The sequence below is a fragment of the Lipophrys pholis genome (genome assembly GCF_963383615.2).
Source record: "Lipophrys pholis genome assembly, chromosome: 5".
Taxonomy (NCBI): Eukaryota; Metazoa; Chordata; class Actinopteri; order Blenniiformes; family Blenniidae; genus Lipophrys; species Lipophrys pholis.
In genome coordinates, this window is record NC_137628.1 from 30,400,876 (window position 1) to 30,417,135 (window position 16,260).

Below are 16,260 nucleotides of genomic sequence, written 5' to 3' on the forward strand. Positions count from 1 at the left end.
TGAGCCGGCGTTCATTTAAAGTTTCTGCCAGTTCAAAATTTAATTTGGTGACAAAACCAGGAGTGTATCTCTGCAGTTTAATGAGCTCCAGAAAGTAAAAGTTCACTTATCTCTGCTAACGACCGTAATAATGTTGGTCTGAAGTAAACAAACAAATAAATATCATCTCAGTCCATCTCTATCCAGTGGTACTTCCTGTAGTCTGAGAACAGACGGTTTTCAAAGTGAAATAAAAAGATGTAAGACGAGATGAAACACAGTACAGAGTGCATATCATTTTTATTTTTTAAATATGCATATTCAATTCTAACCTCTTAACTCCTTTGACATTTCAAGGTGGATGGTAATGTTGAACCAAACATCTTCAGAGTCAGGAATACTTCAAATATCTCAGTGCAAAACAGCTAAAGTCAAGTTAATTCAAATAAGATCTCCCACACCCGATTTAAAAAGCCAATAGTTAACACATGTAAATTAATTAAAATAAACAAAAACAAAAAGCAAGTCTGGCAACTGTTCATCATAACTGAAGTCGTGTTAAAGGAACAAACTACTGTTTCATCATTTTATTTCGGTTCCCTTATTTTGCAGCAAAGCGTCCGCTCACAAATGTCCACCTCATACACATATATGAGTATTAACATAGTTTATAATATAATCCCATTACAAGAGGTCCATATGAATTCAGTGTTACACAAAGTGAGGCTCCGACCATGAAAAGTTTAGGAATACTCAAGATTTCTGCGTATTTTCAAAATCTAAAAGACTTCTCTCGAGATTTCTTTTTTCTAAATGTGTTGGTAGAGGACCTTATTTCTTTTTTAAAATGTTTAAGTTATACGCAGGAACCCTGAGTACACTGTGTGTGTGTGTGTGTGTGTGTGTGTGTGTGTGTGTGTGTGTGTGTGTGTGTGTGTGTGTGTGTGTGTGTGTGTGTGTGTGTGTGTGTGTGTGTGTGTGTGTGTGTGTGTGTGTGTGTGTGTGTGTGTGTGTGTGTGTGTGTCAAGCAGAAGCAGGCACACGTTAGTTGGTCGCGTAGTGTCGGTCAAAATATTCACGCTGGGTCGAACACTGGTTAACAAGGCATCGTCTTTATCTGGCATCATCTCAGAAATTAACAGTTGAAGCGCACGCACGCACGCACGCACGCACGCACGCACACACACCAGACTGATCCTCTGTCCAGTTCTACTGACAGTGCAAAAAAACAAAAAACAAATCACTTCTATTGCGCGTGACTCAGACATAAGAGAGAATAAATTAAATGAACACTGCGCCGCCTTCTTCACTTGTCTTCACTTAGAGTTTACTTCTACAGTCTCAATTTAGACCAAGGGCCACAGAGACGCCCCATCATTTGGATCCCAACTGGGCCAAACCATTAAAACTGAAAGAAAACAAAAATAAAAGATTTTAAAATGTTCACATTTAATGCACTTTTTTTTTTTTTTTTAAATAAAACCTATAGTGAACAACCTGAAATACAGTGTGGACAAGTTCAGAAGAATCTTGTAATCTTTAAATTAAAATGAATATTTGAGACCCTGGTCCACATCTTTCTCTCTAAATATATTATGATTTAATGTTCTTGTCCATTTCCTACATGTGATATCAACCTTAACCGTCTCCTCTGTCTCGGTTCTCTTCGTCTTTTTCAGTAAATCACAGCTTTGCACTTCCAAACCAAACACTCGTCCTTACACACACACACACACACACACACACACACACACACACACACACACACACACACACACACACACACACACACACACACACACACACACACACACACACACACACACACACACACACACACACACACACACACACACACACACACACACACGAGAAATGAAGTGAGGACTGCAGCGACACGGAGACGCCGAGGAGACATGCAGACGTTCTGATTCGCTGAAGTTGGGAGTGTCTGAGAAAAACAGCGGGCAGCGTAAACCTTCAGATCCTGATCGCAGGTTTCAGGAAGCCGAAAAAAGGTGCAAAAAACAATCCAGTAGCTGAGAGGATGAAGAGCAGATTCCCCCTTCCAGATGGGAAAACAAAAAAAGCTCTGAGTTTGGGAGTTTGCAGAGACTGAGCGTGACCTCCGCGGCTCCAGCCTGGACAAATCACCTGTTGTGGTCCTGCGACGCCTGGGCGGCCCTCTGTCAGCAGTCGGACACCTCGGAGGTGTTGGAGTCACTGGCCAGTTTCCTGCGCCGCCGAACAGATTTCTCCTCATCCTGCAGGGCAGAAGAGAAGCAGGAGGTTGGGTGTGGGAGTGGACGGAGAGCAGCAGGGTGGTCAGGCTGTCTCTGGGTGAATCCCTAACGCTGCACGTACATTAAGACCATGAGCACAAATCAAACTCGTTCATCTGGTTCCGTTCTGCACGTCACAACTCTCACACACACATTCCACTAACCGAGCCCAGAAACTGCTGACTGCACTGATCTCCACATCTCATCTCTCTATATATTTACTTTTCTACTTTGATTTATTTGAGCCGGCAGCGTGGTCTCCCTCTTTTTGTCACAAGTTGATCAAGTGAAGATAATTCAAAGAGTTTGACTGGATGTATCTTGTGAGCACATTGTAATGAAGGAATCAGGCTTAATCTGAAAGAAAAGTGTTTTAATACAGTCAGTAATGGTTTGGTCTCTTATTTTGACACAAACTTATGTGGACCAAATTTTAAAAAACTATTGAAAAAACATCTGATCTCATAAAATATTCTCATCTTATGAGACCTTATTTTGGATGACCATGACGTTTAACTAGATTTATTGTTGAGAATGAAACATGTTGACAAATTGTGTGATTGTCAACATTTGAATTGAATCATATGGAAACGTAAACTTTTGATTATCTTGGAATTTGTTTGTTTTTTCAGAAGTTCTTTTATGTGAGTAATCACACCTGTGAGACTTGATTATGAATGAATTTATGAGTTTTGGAACAAAACAACAAGATACTGAAATAATTCTTGGTTATGGTCTATTATTAAAGACATGTAGAATATTACTCTTCTGCCGTCAGCATTTATCAAAAATGCAAAGTAACTTCCTCAAGCAATGGGATCTTTTGGAACAAGTACTCGTCAGTGTTTATTTATCTTTGTTTTCAAGAGTTGCTTACAGTCTGGAATACTCCGTTCTGTCCCCACTCTCCAGGGGAGTGGTCCTCAGGGTCCTCTGCCTCGTCCTCCTCCTCCTCGCCTTCCTCCTCTCTCACCGTGTCCATCCCGTCCTCCTCGTACTCCGTCAGACAGTCCGACTCCTCGGCTGAAGGCAGAGATTTACGGGAGACATTACGGAGAGGATTTATGGTGTGACTGCACCCATAAAGCTTCAGGGACAGTTTCCACTGTATTTCAATAAAAGAGAGCAGGTGCAGGATGCCGCCTCTTTATTTATGACGCTGATTAAATCTGTCATGATCTGAGAGGAACCTCGAGTGGATGTGCCTCAAATGAACCTAAAAAAAACCAAACTTCCAGCACTGCCTTAAAGGAGAATATTACCGAGGATTACTTCCTGGGTAGTAATGCGCCATACCTTCTGGGGCTACGTAGCTTTGGACCGGCTCGATTCTGGATACGATCTCTGCGAGGTCGGTGAAGTCGGCTCCCGGACACGTGCAGGACTGACACACAAAGACGGAATGTCAATTTATTCTGAATGACTTCACCTGAGATTTGAAAGTATTGGGGGCGTCTCACGTCGGTTCTTTTGCTGTCGTTGTAATCGGCTGAACGGTGGTCTTTCAGCATGTTCTCGATGATGTCCCCCCGGGCCCAGCCGGTGAATAAGAGCTTGCCGTGCTGGAATCCCACGTCCTGAAATGCAAAGTCATTTTAGTAACATACGCAAAATACAGATTGCACAAGCCTGGGTTGACTGGAAGTAAATTAAAATAATGTTTTTATATGACCTTACTAGGTGGTGGCATTTTAACTTTTACACAGCTCATCAATCAAACATCAGCAGTCGAGACTGGATTCTATAAATAATCAAGTGCAACAATACTAAAGTTTGTTGCTACCGCAGAAAAGAACAAACAAAAAACAGAATCACAGGTTGCAGCTGTCGTTGTTCTTTTTACTAAAGTGACCCAATTAGTAATGCAATCCTAAATAAGCATGAATATGTAATTTTGCAATGTACTATATTTCATACTGGGGACAAACAAGCAACTCAGAATAATGATTAATGATTGTCCTGAATGGAAATGACCATTTAACACAGTGAAAACTCAGAACTGTTGTTGCATGGACCACACACAATCTGACTTAAAAGTTGATCAGACTAAAATCACAGCATGTGAACCGAGTCGACTGGCCTGTGGAAATCATGATCAAGCTGGAGTCGCCCTGTTTTTATGATCTGATCAAAGTACACATAAAAGGCACATTGGCTAGATTCCCACTGTCAGAGCTTTACACATGTTCATTACCCAACCTGAGGCTTCACACGCAGTATTTTAAAAAACAACAAAATGGTAATGGGAAACCAGACCGTGGCAATGCTGCTGAATCCTTTCCTAATTCTTATATTAACACAAAACACCATGCACTTCTTTTCGGACTCGTCCTGCACAGGCTGTCGGGTGAGTTCAGAGCTGAACTATTAAAAACGCCACGGCGTGGCGGTAACTCACATAGATCTCGTCAAACTTGCCGAAGTCCATGGTCTTGAAGCGGTCGATGGGGGGTCTGATGTACTCGCAGTAGGCGCTCTTCTTCACCAATTCCAACTGCCGGACACACGAGACGTAGGCCAACCGTGACTGGATCTCTGCCATGTCGGGCACCTGTGGTTGTGGGAAGATTGAGGATTTAATTTCGGCTAAAATCTACCACCAATTATATGAGAAATACTTTCTAATTATTTCTTTCTGCAGCACAGTGGGCAATGCTCTCTATCAATGAGAAGCATTAGAAACCTCGATGTGGTGTTTGAGCTGAGCTGACAAACTTGTTTTAAATAGAAAAGTGACACCAATACTTAAGTAAGATGCAGTGAACATGAAAAGTATTTTTCTTTATTGGCTGGAATGGTACAAAACTTGCTTTGGGAGCTCGTCTGACAGACCTGAGCACCTGGAAAAACGACGGCCAATCCGGAGCACCTTGTTATTCAGGAAGAAGTTTGCAGCTTCAGGAAGGCAATATTTTGTTTTAAAGCCACCATCGTGACACAATATGAGCCCTGTGCTGTCCAAAGTCAATACTAAAGCTCCTTCACCCAAATGCTGTATGTTCTCCTGAATGCCACAGTTTCCCTAATAAGTGTCATTCTGGAAAGCTTCCAGCGCGTCGTGCTGCGAAGCCGTACTCTACCTTTACTTTCTCTGCCCAGGGATTGATCCTCTTCCACAGCAACCACCAGCCAGACAGGCAGTCGCCATAGTTACAGAGGTCGGTCTCGTCTTGGCTCCCCACGTCGATGGCTATGACCGTTCTGGCACCCATGTTCCTCGCAATGTCCGCTGTTGGACGTGTAACGTTGGTATTCGCACAGGCGCAAGCAATCACACAAGACGTACGAACACAGCGGGACAAGATCCAGCAGGGATGATAAAACAACAAATCCTGTTATTCAGAAATGGTTTGAGGATCAACACAGTTTCTCTGCACTAGAGGAGGCTCAATGTTCCAACAGGCTTACACCACAAAAACACCGTTCTTAAAGTGGAGGGACACACTCCAACGGATTTAAATGCCAATTAAAGACACATAAGTGCAATTTAAGAAAAAGAAAACAGTACTTTCTTTACAACAGGCACGGGGCCTGATGTCATGACCTTTTCTCATCGACTTGTTGGTGTCAAGCACAGCCTGACGGCTGTGGGTATTTTTGTGGTGATCAGTCTATTCGAAAACTGAAACAGAACAACATCCCACAAGCCCGAAGCTCTAATCCAGTCTACGAGAGGCAACCATGAAATCAGAGTCTTCAGGGAGAACTGGGAACAAAAGAGTTCTGCAAAGAGGGATGTTGGTTTTAGGAGGCCTCCTCTAGTTGGATCAATCTTTGAGCTCAGAAAAAAAATAAAAAATAAACATATTTCACAAACCTCAGAGAAGATCGCCTGGGACAAAACAGGAGGGGACATGATTCCCAGACCGAATGAAGTATTGTGAGACGCAGTCTGGAGCTTTGTGAAATATGTCTGTTTTCTCAGTACAGAGTATATATTATTTATCCTTATTTTACACACTGAGACTCAGGGGAGTTTTCATCTGCACACCATATTCAAAGCTAAAAGCAGCTTGTCTTGCTTTACTGTGCGTAAACACTGCAGCAATATGTGCTATGGGCCTGGCACATAGTCAAACGCTTGCAGGTAACACAGATTTGTATTTAGGTGGTGTGCAGACAGAAAAAAACAAAAAACAAACTGGCTTGTTCCCACACTTTAAACATGAACCATACATTCCCCCCCGAGTAGAAACCAAATTTAAATTCCGGTTTTAAGATTAAAGACTACAAAATATGATTGTGGGGCTGAGTGATACAGTTAAAATTGCTCCCTGGACAAGAACTAAGGGGAGCAGGATAGTGCTTTAAATACACTCAAAAAAGGACATTTAGTTTTGTATTGAAGGGGATCTACTCTGCTCATTTCTGTTTTTACTCCACATAAACCGGAGCTTTACAGGATGTAAAGATCAGGGAACTGCTCATTTACCTACAAGCTTGTAATTTCAGAAGGCTTTCGCCTGCAGCTGCTCAGCATATAAAGAAACAAGTAACACGCTGACATTGCTTGCACCAAAATCTACTAATTACTCTTTTTTTTTTTCATAATTTCAATACTAACCCACTCACAGGAAATGAAAGCATAGAAGGTCCCCTTCATAGATCAATTTGCCTAGACAAGTTATTAAAAAAAAAAAAAAACTTAATATGATTGATATTACCAAAGCGTTTGCTGGAAACTCATGAATAGGACTATCACCCAGCCCCTTTAATGGAAAATATTGAGCAGAAAAGAAATGTTTAATCATCAAACAGACCAGTGTGTGTAGCTCTAAACTGTTCCTCAAATGTAAAGTAATCCTGCTTTTTCTCCCCCAAACACCGGCTGGTTTCTTCTATCACGTGACACTGGGCTGTTTGATGAATAAATACTTTTCTCCTGTATGATGTAGAATTTCTTAAGAGTGAGAAATCCCCTCAATCAACATGTACACATAAACACAGTCTCGATATATTCTAAATACTGACTTTTCCCCATCAAATGAACCACAAACATTTACTTTTATTCAACAAATTCACTGTTTTTTATGACAATGACGGTAAGCCTGGATGGTAAGAATCTGGATAATTCAATTCAATCTGGTTCATTGTTCAAATGGGGAAAACTCAATGCTCCCACACAATTTCTCTTTATTTGCATTAAGCCGGCATTTACTTACCGACATTCTAAAGATTACAACCTGGATTAAATCCCCTAAACAGAGCACCCCCATCCATCACTCCACCTTCCCCCTCCTCTGGGAGGCAGGAGATGGCTAGAACTCGAGGGCACTGTCAGGTGGTGGGGTGGGATGCGGTGGGGGGAGTTACCACCGGTACTTGCCTGGCAGGTTGTTGATGTAGCCACCATCCATTAGCAAGTTGCCATCTTTGGGGTCGCAGAGAGGCGGCAGGTACCCCGAAAGGGTCATGCTTGCCCGTACATAACGCCACAGAGAGCCTGGCACACCATGGAGGGAGGGAGGGAGGAGGAAGGAGGGAGGGGGGGAGGGGGATAACAGCTCAATAACGTTGGCTATATGTTTCAGGTTAGTGTCGACACAGACCGCAATCCGAACACCAGAGGGAGGTCGGACAAGAGAAGAAAGCCGATCCCTGCAAAGGCTAGGACTGGAGTTCTGCTCACCTTAAGACTCTGCTGTACACCACTGCAAACCTCATTACCTTGTACAGAGACCCTGTGTGACTTGTGCACAAGGTAAAAAAGTAAAAATGGCAACCACCACAGAGACCCAAGGTTTTAATCTCCACACGATGTCCCACCAGTTCTCTTTCATGCCGCTTTGCTTCTCTTTCTGACAAAATTCTGATGACAAGTAGTTATCATTAACTGAGTTGATTCAGGAGTGCAAATCTTTCTTTTATTGCTCTGGTGTTTTGAAAAAACAAGCAGCTGCAGATGCTGATGTGACATTGTTTGGAGATATTTAGACAGTGAACATGGCAGGAAAGCAGCCAGCCTGCCCCGTCCTGCAGCACAGCTCAGTGCCAGCAGGGGGCAGGAGCAGGCTGGGTGCTGCATGGTTTGGAAGGATAAGGAGCACCACAGAGCAAAGCGAGGGGTGCGACTGAGCATGGAAATATGTGTGAATGCTGAGGAGGCAGAAATGCCTCACTGAAACATGATTTCAGAGGAACTAACACCGACAGCTTTTCATTCCTGCTCTCGAATTTCATCGCAACTTTTAAGAGATTGATCAAGTTTGAACAAGGGGGGAGGGGGGCTACAAAGATCAACAGCAGGATCCAGAACACATACTCTGACATGGTTCAAAATAAAGAGTAACACATGCCTTCAATATATATTCATGAAAATATATACAGATAAGGCTTACCAAAACTTGCATGCACGTAAAAGCAAGCAAAGCCAGGGGAGAGGACAGGGGCTGGGTAGGAGAGACTAGGACATGGTCCTGTGGGTAAAGATGACTGAAATGAAACAAAAGCAGGACACCTTCACGCACGGAACAAGTTGCACAGAACAGCGGCATTTAAGCCCACCGAAAACATAGACTGAAGCACAACAGAGACTGATGTTGCAGCCCTTCATTCTGTCCATTCAAGCACAAATGTTTCTTTCAACACTGTCAGCCTTGCGTCCGCTTAACTATTCAGTAATCGATGCCTTCCAAATCAATCAAGTCTCATTTATATCAACTAAACTTAGCTGACTACAAGTAAGTGATTTTGTCTTTTGGAAAAATAAAAATATAGAAGATGATGGAGGTACGGAGCAACATCCAGAACTTTATAGAGGGGATTTTCCTTTTTGCAAATACAGGAGACCAGAAGAAGCTTGATGATCATGCAACTCTCCGTGACCCATGGATGCTCCAACATGCATGGAGAAAAACCAAGAAGGTGACGTCAACGGGTTACGTATGGCACTGGGTGTCTGCGAGAATAACAAAGCCAGTGGGAGGAAGAATCTGATTTATCTGCCGTCACAATTTAGTAAAATATGTGACTGTGGCTGCTTCAATCTGGAGGTACGTGTTGGGTTTAGTCTTTCCTTCCAATCCATGGGCTCCCAATGTCCACCCGGTTGAGGTGGGGTTAGTTATAAGTGAGTACTTGGGAGGGAGACGGAAGAAGAGGAGGGTAGCCAAGTGGCTGAGTGCCAACTTGGGGATGGGGGGAGGAGGTTTTTGGTGAGCGGGTATTTAAAGTCTGACCTGGGACATTGTTAACATAGCAACCATCCACAAGCAAGTGGCCATCCTTGGGGTCGCACAGGGGAGGTAAATAGGGGGTGTAGGAGGCGCTGGCTCTAACATAGCGCCAGACGCAACCTGTCAGGAAATGGAGATGGAGAAGGAGGAATACATCAAATATGAGCCGGACTCCATGTCACAGATGGAAAGTTCATGAGAGGAACAGTAGAAGAATGCAGAATAAGAAAGGAAGAAAGAGGGAGAGTAAAAGCAACCAAGAGGAAGAAATGCCTGCAACACAATGAGGAGGACTCGACAAAGTAAAACGGAGAATACGGAAGTTACAATCTTATCAAGAATTATGTACAACTGCAGTATTTAACCAAATGTAAAGTCTAATCAGGTAAAAACATTATCGATTCCAAAGTTTCCAAAATTTCAAATTTAGAAACAATAACATCAATACTTTTATAATTTTTTTACTTTCATCATCAGGCATCATTGAATCTTGTCGATGTTGTAATGGACGACCAATACAAGAGCGTGAATGTGAACATGTGTGTAAGTTTACATTGAAACAATAGAAAATGCTCTTTGTTTGGCATGTCGGTAAAGCACGTTAACAAATAGTATTAGAGTTGTTAGATGACTAGTTTAAGAAATGAGGGAGGAAATAAAATTGAGAGAGAGAGAGAGAGAGAGAGAGAGAGAGAGAGAGAGAGAGAGAGAGAGAGAGAGAGAGAGAGAGAGAGAGAGAGAGAGCATCACTTCAGACTGTTGTCCCTTCAACTGAACTGTCGACACTGTAGACTGACAACAAAGCTGCAGGGTGAACCCTAAATAAATTAAATGCACCATGAATACACAGGTTGTAAGATGAATTGTTGAATCTTTCTCACTGGATAAAGACGACAGAAGCACACGCTGCACTGTACATCCATGAATTAAATAATTGGGATTTCCTTTCCAACTCTGAGTTCAAAATTACATTTTCAATAAAGCACCAAGCTAGAAATCAGAAAACTACAGAAAGCAAAGAATAGAAGTGATAGAATGAAGGAAGCAACATATGAAGTCATTAAAAAGGGCAGGAGGGGAAAGACAAAGTGAAGTGTTCTGGATCCTACATGTTGACATGGACAAGGGAGAAGCTTCAGCGTTTTAGAGTCAGAGACGCAGTTAGTTACTCCAAGGAAATGATGTCCTTATATCTGGAAGGGCTTGGTTAACTGGTACAACTAAAGCTTCTTCTGGGAGTTTCAGATGTAAGTGATGGACAAAAGAACAATGAGAAGATGGCAGTTTTAGCGATATTACATGTGAAGCACAACGTTAAGAAAGAAAGAAAGAAAGAAAGAAAGAAAGAAAGAAAGAAAGAAAGAAAGAAAGAAAGAAAGAAAGACAGAACAGGCTTTGCTCCAGCTGTTAGTGCATTCATCCACATGCCAAGACGCGCACATGAGCGTTCAGTGCTTCTCTGCAAAAAGCCAAAAACTTCTCAAAACCTCCTCAAATCCAGCAATCCACTGCAATGGAACATTTCTGATACTCTTCCGTAACCAATTAGCTGGCTTTGTAAAAAAAAAAAAAAAAAAAAGTATGATAAAAGTGGTGCATAACGCTGTCATTCACTGGTTAGCACGTCCCTAATTAGAGAAAGCGAGAGAAAACTGGCCGCTGGATTTGTAGAGTTTCTTGACATGAGAACATTTCACATCACAGAAATCCACCTGAGCACAAGTTAGTGATGGTGCATTTTTTTGTGCAAGTGAAACAGAACACATCTTTAGTTAACATACCCATGCATAGAACTCAAAGTGTTTTTCCTTTGTATAGGTTCTGATGTGATAATGAACAAGCTGTGGCTTCGTCCATTCAAGGTTAAAACTAACATGCCTATGCAGAGGAAATAGGAGTGGATGAAATAGTTACTTTCCCCACAGAAGACCACAGAGTGAAGACAAGTCAGCTTCCCGTATGGTTTGACACATCATTCAGATGACATGGAAACTAAATGCACCTTAAGTGATTGTACTAGAAACTACCATTGGCTTAGTTTGAGAATACGGATTGAATCCGTCTTAACCAGACGAGAACATGCAGTGCAGTCACTTGAAGAACAATGCATTCATCTGTCATGTTTTGGGTACTCCACTTGTTTCTGATGCCCCCGTGCTGCCTTATATATGGACCAATGCAGTATTTGCCGTGCCATTTCACTTCTTGCAACCGCTACTTTAATCAAATTTGAATCATATCAAAAGCAGAGCCAAGTTCACACGTTAGTTCAAATAATTAATTGGATTAAGTCGAGTTAAGTGCTCAGAAACACTGAAGTAACTGCTCAATCCCTTTACTTTCCATGTCTTGTGCACCACTATGGGCTAAAAGGAATGTAGTAAATGTGCAATATATCAAAGTACAAAAGTAACCAAGCTTCCTTGAACTTGTCTAAATCTAAAAAGAAATAATAGCCTGTCAATGTAGTAATATAGTATGGAGGGCTGTTGGCCCAGCAGGCAGCTCAGCAGTCACTCACCATCCTGATGAACACGCATGGCTGAGGCTGTGATGTCAGTGGTGACATTGAAATATGGCAGCCACAGGTCCTGGGGACACAAAGTTTTCATTCTCATAAACTGAGGAGCTGTACAAAGAACTTTCTAATCATTTCTGTTGCCTGATTGGAAACAGTGGCCCTCACGACTTCTGACTGCAGAAATCCACTGTGACGGTTTGTTTCTTCCTCACTGGCCTCACCTCAGCTTGCTTGTCCTGGAACACTTTGTAGATGCTGGTGTTGAAGGCAGAGCCAGAGAACATGGAGGTGATGGGATAGGTAAGATCCAGCACGGTTTTAAAGACTGAATTCATGGCCTGTTTCACAACAAAGGCAGAGAAAAGAGTCGACTATGTCATGCTGGTTGCCTGTTCTCATTTGAAATGGAAAGGTGAGCAGAAATTTACATTTTAAAGGATGTAAGATGATTTAGAAATAATTTGTTTATAGGAGCAAATCATCAATGAAAAACAAAAACAATATGTCCTATAAAAGACAAGAGTTGGAATCACAATTGAACTGTGTATTGTACCTTGGACCACTCTCTGGCTCTCTGTTTGGTTCGAACGGCACTCCTCTCCTCAGCATATAAAGCACCAATGAATGAACCAATCGATGTCCCGCCCACTATGTCAATAGGAATCCCTGCTTCCTCCATAGCCTTTATCACACCCACATGAGAGCAGCCTCTGCACAACGAAACATAAATGATTAACAACAGGCAGGTAACCAAAACACAAATTGTGGTTTTCTGATTACATATCTGTCCTGGAGATATGTAATCGCGAACTATGGTAAACTGAAGGGGTAGTGTACGTTGTGTCTGCTCACCTGGCTCCGCCTCCTCCCAGCACCAGGGCGATGCTATTTCCAGTAAGCACTCGAGCCAGCCGAGAGAAGTCACTGTGTCTGTCTGCTGTTTTCTCAAACACCTTCTCATAAACGTCCCTCTGCAGAGTTATACAGCACAAATGATGGTATTCCACACAATCAAGAAAAAACAAACAAACAAACTGAACAGAAGATTTCCCACCAGTTTGCTGGGACTTCGCCTGGAAAACACCCTGCGGGGACATTTGAGGTGAAGATGTCCTGAGCACCAGCTGCGCATGTTGAGCCATTCCACTGTCCTGGAAGGTCCAGGACCGTCCTCTTTGTGCAGAAGGACCAGCTGCTTCAGAGCCCGGACCGCCGTGTTCTCCAGCATCTGCTCCAACTGCAGGCCAAACCAGAAATTAGTTTAAATGTTACCTGTGACATTATCTCCATTCTTATGTTTTTCTCCAAATTAAACACGTGTAAGGCTGATTGAATGTTATGCAGCCGCCTGCTGCTAGTTGGAGAGTATTCCCCCCCCTCACAGCAGCTTTATAGTAGACATCAGTTTTAAAACAAGAAAAAGACTTCAGGAAATTAATGCCGATGTTGACTATGGAGCTTATTTCGGCTGTTTGCTGAGTATTTTCTATTTCTTTTAGACGATACAATTAGTCCTAATTCAAATCTTTGTTTGTCGACAAGATATTAGTTGTCAGGGACATCCTCATGCTGCATGCGCGCGCATGCGCGCGCACGCACACACGCACCCGCACCCCCACACCCACACACCCACACACACACACCTCTCCCAGGGCAGGTTCCTGGTCCCCAAGGCCCACGATAAGGATGCAGTCAGCCTGGCGGATGCAGCGCTGAGTCCACGGAGTCATGCTGTTGTCAGTCTGGTATAGGACAATCCGATTAATGTCCTCCTGCTGGGCCAGCCAGCCGGAGAGACGATACTCATGAATGCTAGCGGACAGAGAAGTGAAGCACGGAGGAGGATGAGTTGGAAAAAAAACAAAGAAACAAAACAGTATTCAAGAGAAAAGAACAGCGAGAAGGAAATGCAACAACACCAACTTCATGCAGCAGATTGGTCAGAATTACAGTGACCAACAGAGGTTAGGTTGAACACGGGAATAACATGCTCAGATGAACCTAACTATCAGACTGACCTGTCCAAAGCTGAAGCACCCAGACGCTCCCTTATTATGTCACTGGTCAATAACAGGGTGGGCCCTGCAGGGGTCAGACAGAAGAAGCACCAGATGTAAGAATCCAGGAAACTGTCTGCTTCTCTTCAACATACTAAATTAGTTTAGAACGAGAGAAGAATCCATTAATCACAAGGGACATTGACCAAAGAGAAAATCAGTGAGGTTACCAATGGCACTGAGGGCATGGCTGAGCTCCAGGTTGAACGCATTGATTGGCACGTCATCGCACACTGGCAGCACAGCCACAGTGGAGAGGTTGCTGGCAGGGTTGGTGACATCGGCACTTGTTGCCATACTGGGCAGACTGAGGGCTGAGCCTTGAAAAGACAAAATAATAATAATAATAACAATAATAATGTGTAAACAGAGAGAGAAGCTGGACTCGCAAAGGAGGAGGGGAAAAGTATGTATATCAACACCATCATAAACTCTGTCTTACCTGAGAATGGCCCACGACCCTGCTGCAGGTTCCCCAGAATCTTCTGACCCAACAAGTGGATCAACCTTGTCACCACCTGAACACAAAGAAATAAACCTTGGTGCCACACAGCATGCAGAATTCCTGCCAAACGTCCCTTGATAAAGCCTCAAACCTGTGGATATCGTCTTTTGATGTTGTTGAGTGTTCCCTCGGGCAGTTTAACCAGCTCTGTGTCTCTCACAGCGTGGACTGTGGTGGCCCTCGGCTGCCTGGTCAAGGCCTCCACCTAACGAATGAAGAAAACAAGCTATTGTGTTGACAGCTATTTGCTATTTTCATAAATGATTCTTTATGAAAGATGTCTAAATCAAACTAACTTCATATCTTGGTAAAAGGCACTCAAAGTTCATTACAAATAATATTATGCAAAGACACTTCACCACTCCCACTAATAAAGTTCTCTTAACCTCTCAATAATTTTCAACTTAACTGAGCTGAGGTTTATTCCACTCAGGAAAAAAAAGCCTTTTTCTCACCACACCGATGAGGTCTCCTCGTCCATACTCCCCAACCAGCTCCTTCTTGCCGTTTGCCTTGCGGATGACTGAACGCAAACGTCCATTCAGAACAATGTAAGTGCAGTCTGACTTGTCATCCTGTCTGTACATGTGAAAGAAAAAAAAATGCATTTCATGCATAAACTATTGCAAATTAACAAAATGAAAAAGATGGTGATATTCAAACATGTCGGGCAAACAAGACAATTCTGTACATGAATGAGAATGGGCTGAAAGTACCTGTAGAGGGCTCTACCAGCTTCGACAGCCATCCAGTCAATAGCAAAGTCCATCTGTCTGACAAAAGCAGACATTCGGATGGCGACTGTGTGGGCCACACTCAGTACCACACTGGGCTGCTCCCTCATGATCCTGCAGGGGGCAGCAAACGACATGACAATCACATGAATTAAAGAGCTGATTCTTGCAAAATATGAATAGAAAAACTGTCAATTTAAGACAAATCAATGCCGAATTAATTTTCAAAGATATAGCTAGCCATAGATGATTAAACAATATATGTTCCTATACAGTTTGTTGACAGTAAAGACAATGAACTCACTCATAGAAGTCTGACTTTGAGATCTTCAGGTAGGTACAGTCTCGCACAGCTTTGATGGTGAAGATAAGAGGTTCTCCAGTGAGCACAGCGAGCTGGCCCACCATCTCTCCCGGGTGTGTCACAAACAAGCAGACAGCTTCCTGCTTGTTAATCATCCGCTGGTAAACGTGCAAACAACCCGACAGGACGAAGTGCAGGCTGGCGTCCTTCAAATGAATAAACCGTTTTTTATTTATTCATATATTTTTTAGAAAGCAGAATTGAGTCATTGAAGGCTTTTGTATCTTAGGACACATTCATCTTTTTTGTGAAAAGTACATATTAACGTGGACAACTTTTCAGAAAGTAGGTCCAGTGTGTGAAGTACCTGGTCCCCCTGCCTTGCTAAAACAGCTCCAGCCTTTGCATGGTGCAGAGTCACTCTTCCATTTAACAGGGATGGATCCTGGATAAGAGAAAACCCAACAGTCCAAAGAAATCAAGCCAAGCACTGAAAAAAAATTGTAAAGCAAAGAATGCAGTCTCCTGTGTGCAGTTTTAGTAAAAACCACGAGGCAACTTTTATATCATCTGTCACACTGACATGAAATTTTGAATGAGTAAATAACAATACCTAGTGAAATACACACAGGGAGGATGTACCATGTACTGCATCAAAAAGTGAACAACTTCATACAACACAGTGAATTTATTCTGTTACTGC

At 42.7% G+C, this 16,260-nt stretch overlaps 1 protein-coding gene across 3 annotated transcripts in view; it reads right to left on the bottom strand.

Moving 5' to 3' along the window:
• Positions 1-267: 267 nt before the first annotated feature.
• Positions 268-16,260, bottom strand: part of pnpla6 (patatin-like phospholipase domain containing 6) — a 29,351-nt gene continuing 13,358 nt past the window's right edge. The window contains exons 17-38 of one of the 3 annotated variants that reach the window (XM_080463309.1): positions 15,925-16,002; positions 15,558-15,763; positions 15,236-15,367; positions 14,975-15,098; positions 14,611-14,724; positions 14,457-14,532; positions 14,185-14,334; positions 13,976-14,039; positions 13,601-13,769; positions 13,012-13,194; positions 12,810-12,928; positions 12,511-12,667; positions 12,179-12,295; positions 11,958-12,027; positions 7,588-7,704; positions 5,342-5,490; positions 4,660-4,812; positions 3,722-3,838; positions 3,558-3,645; positions 3,139-3,284; positions 2,134-2,243; positions 268-2,044 (exon numbers count right to left, since the gene is read on the bottom strand). In XM_080463309.1, the coding sequence (XP_080319435.1) occupies positions 2,169-2,243; positions 3,139-3,284; positions 3,558-3,645; positions 3,722-3,838; positions 4,660-4,812; positions 5,342-5,490; positions 7,588-7,704; positions 11,958-12,027; positions 12,179-12,295; positions 12,511-12,667; positions 12,810-12,928; positions 13,012-13,194; positions 13,601-13,769; positions 13,976-14,039; positions 14,185-14,334; positions 14,457-14,532; positions 14,611-14,724; positions 14,975-15,098; positions 15,236-15,367; positions 15,558-15,763; positions 15,925-16,002 (2,604 nt within the window). In that variant the 3' untranslated portion in view covers positions 268-2,044; positions 2,134-2,168. Of the gene's footprint in view, positions 2,244-3,138; positions 3,285-3,557; positions 3,646-3,721; positions 3,839-4,659; positions 4,813-5,341; positions 5,491-7,587; positions 7,705-9,439; positions 9,557-11,957; positions 12,028-12,178; positions 12,296-12,510; positions 12,668-12,809; positions 12,929-13,011; positions 13,195-13,600; positions 13,770-13,975; positions 14,040-14,184; positions 14,335-14,456; positions 14,533-14,610; positions 14,725-14,974; positions 15,099-15,235; positions 15,368-15,557; positions 15,764-15,924; positions 16,003-16,260 lie in introns of all 3 variants that reach the window. The other 2 variants (XM_080463308.1, XM_080463310.1) reach the window with 2 other exon arrangements.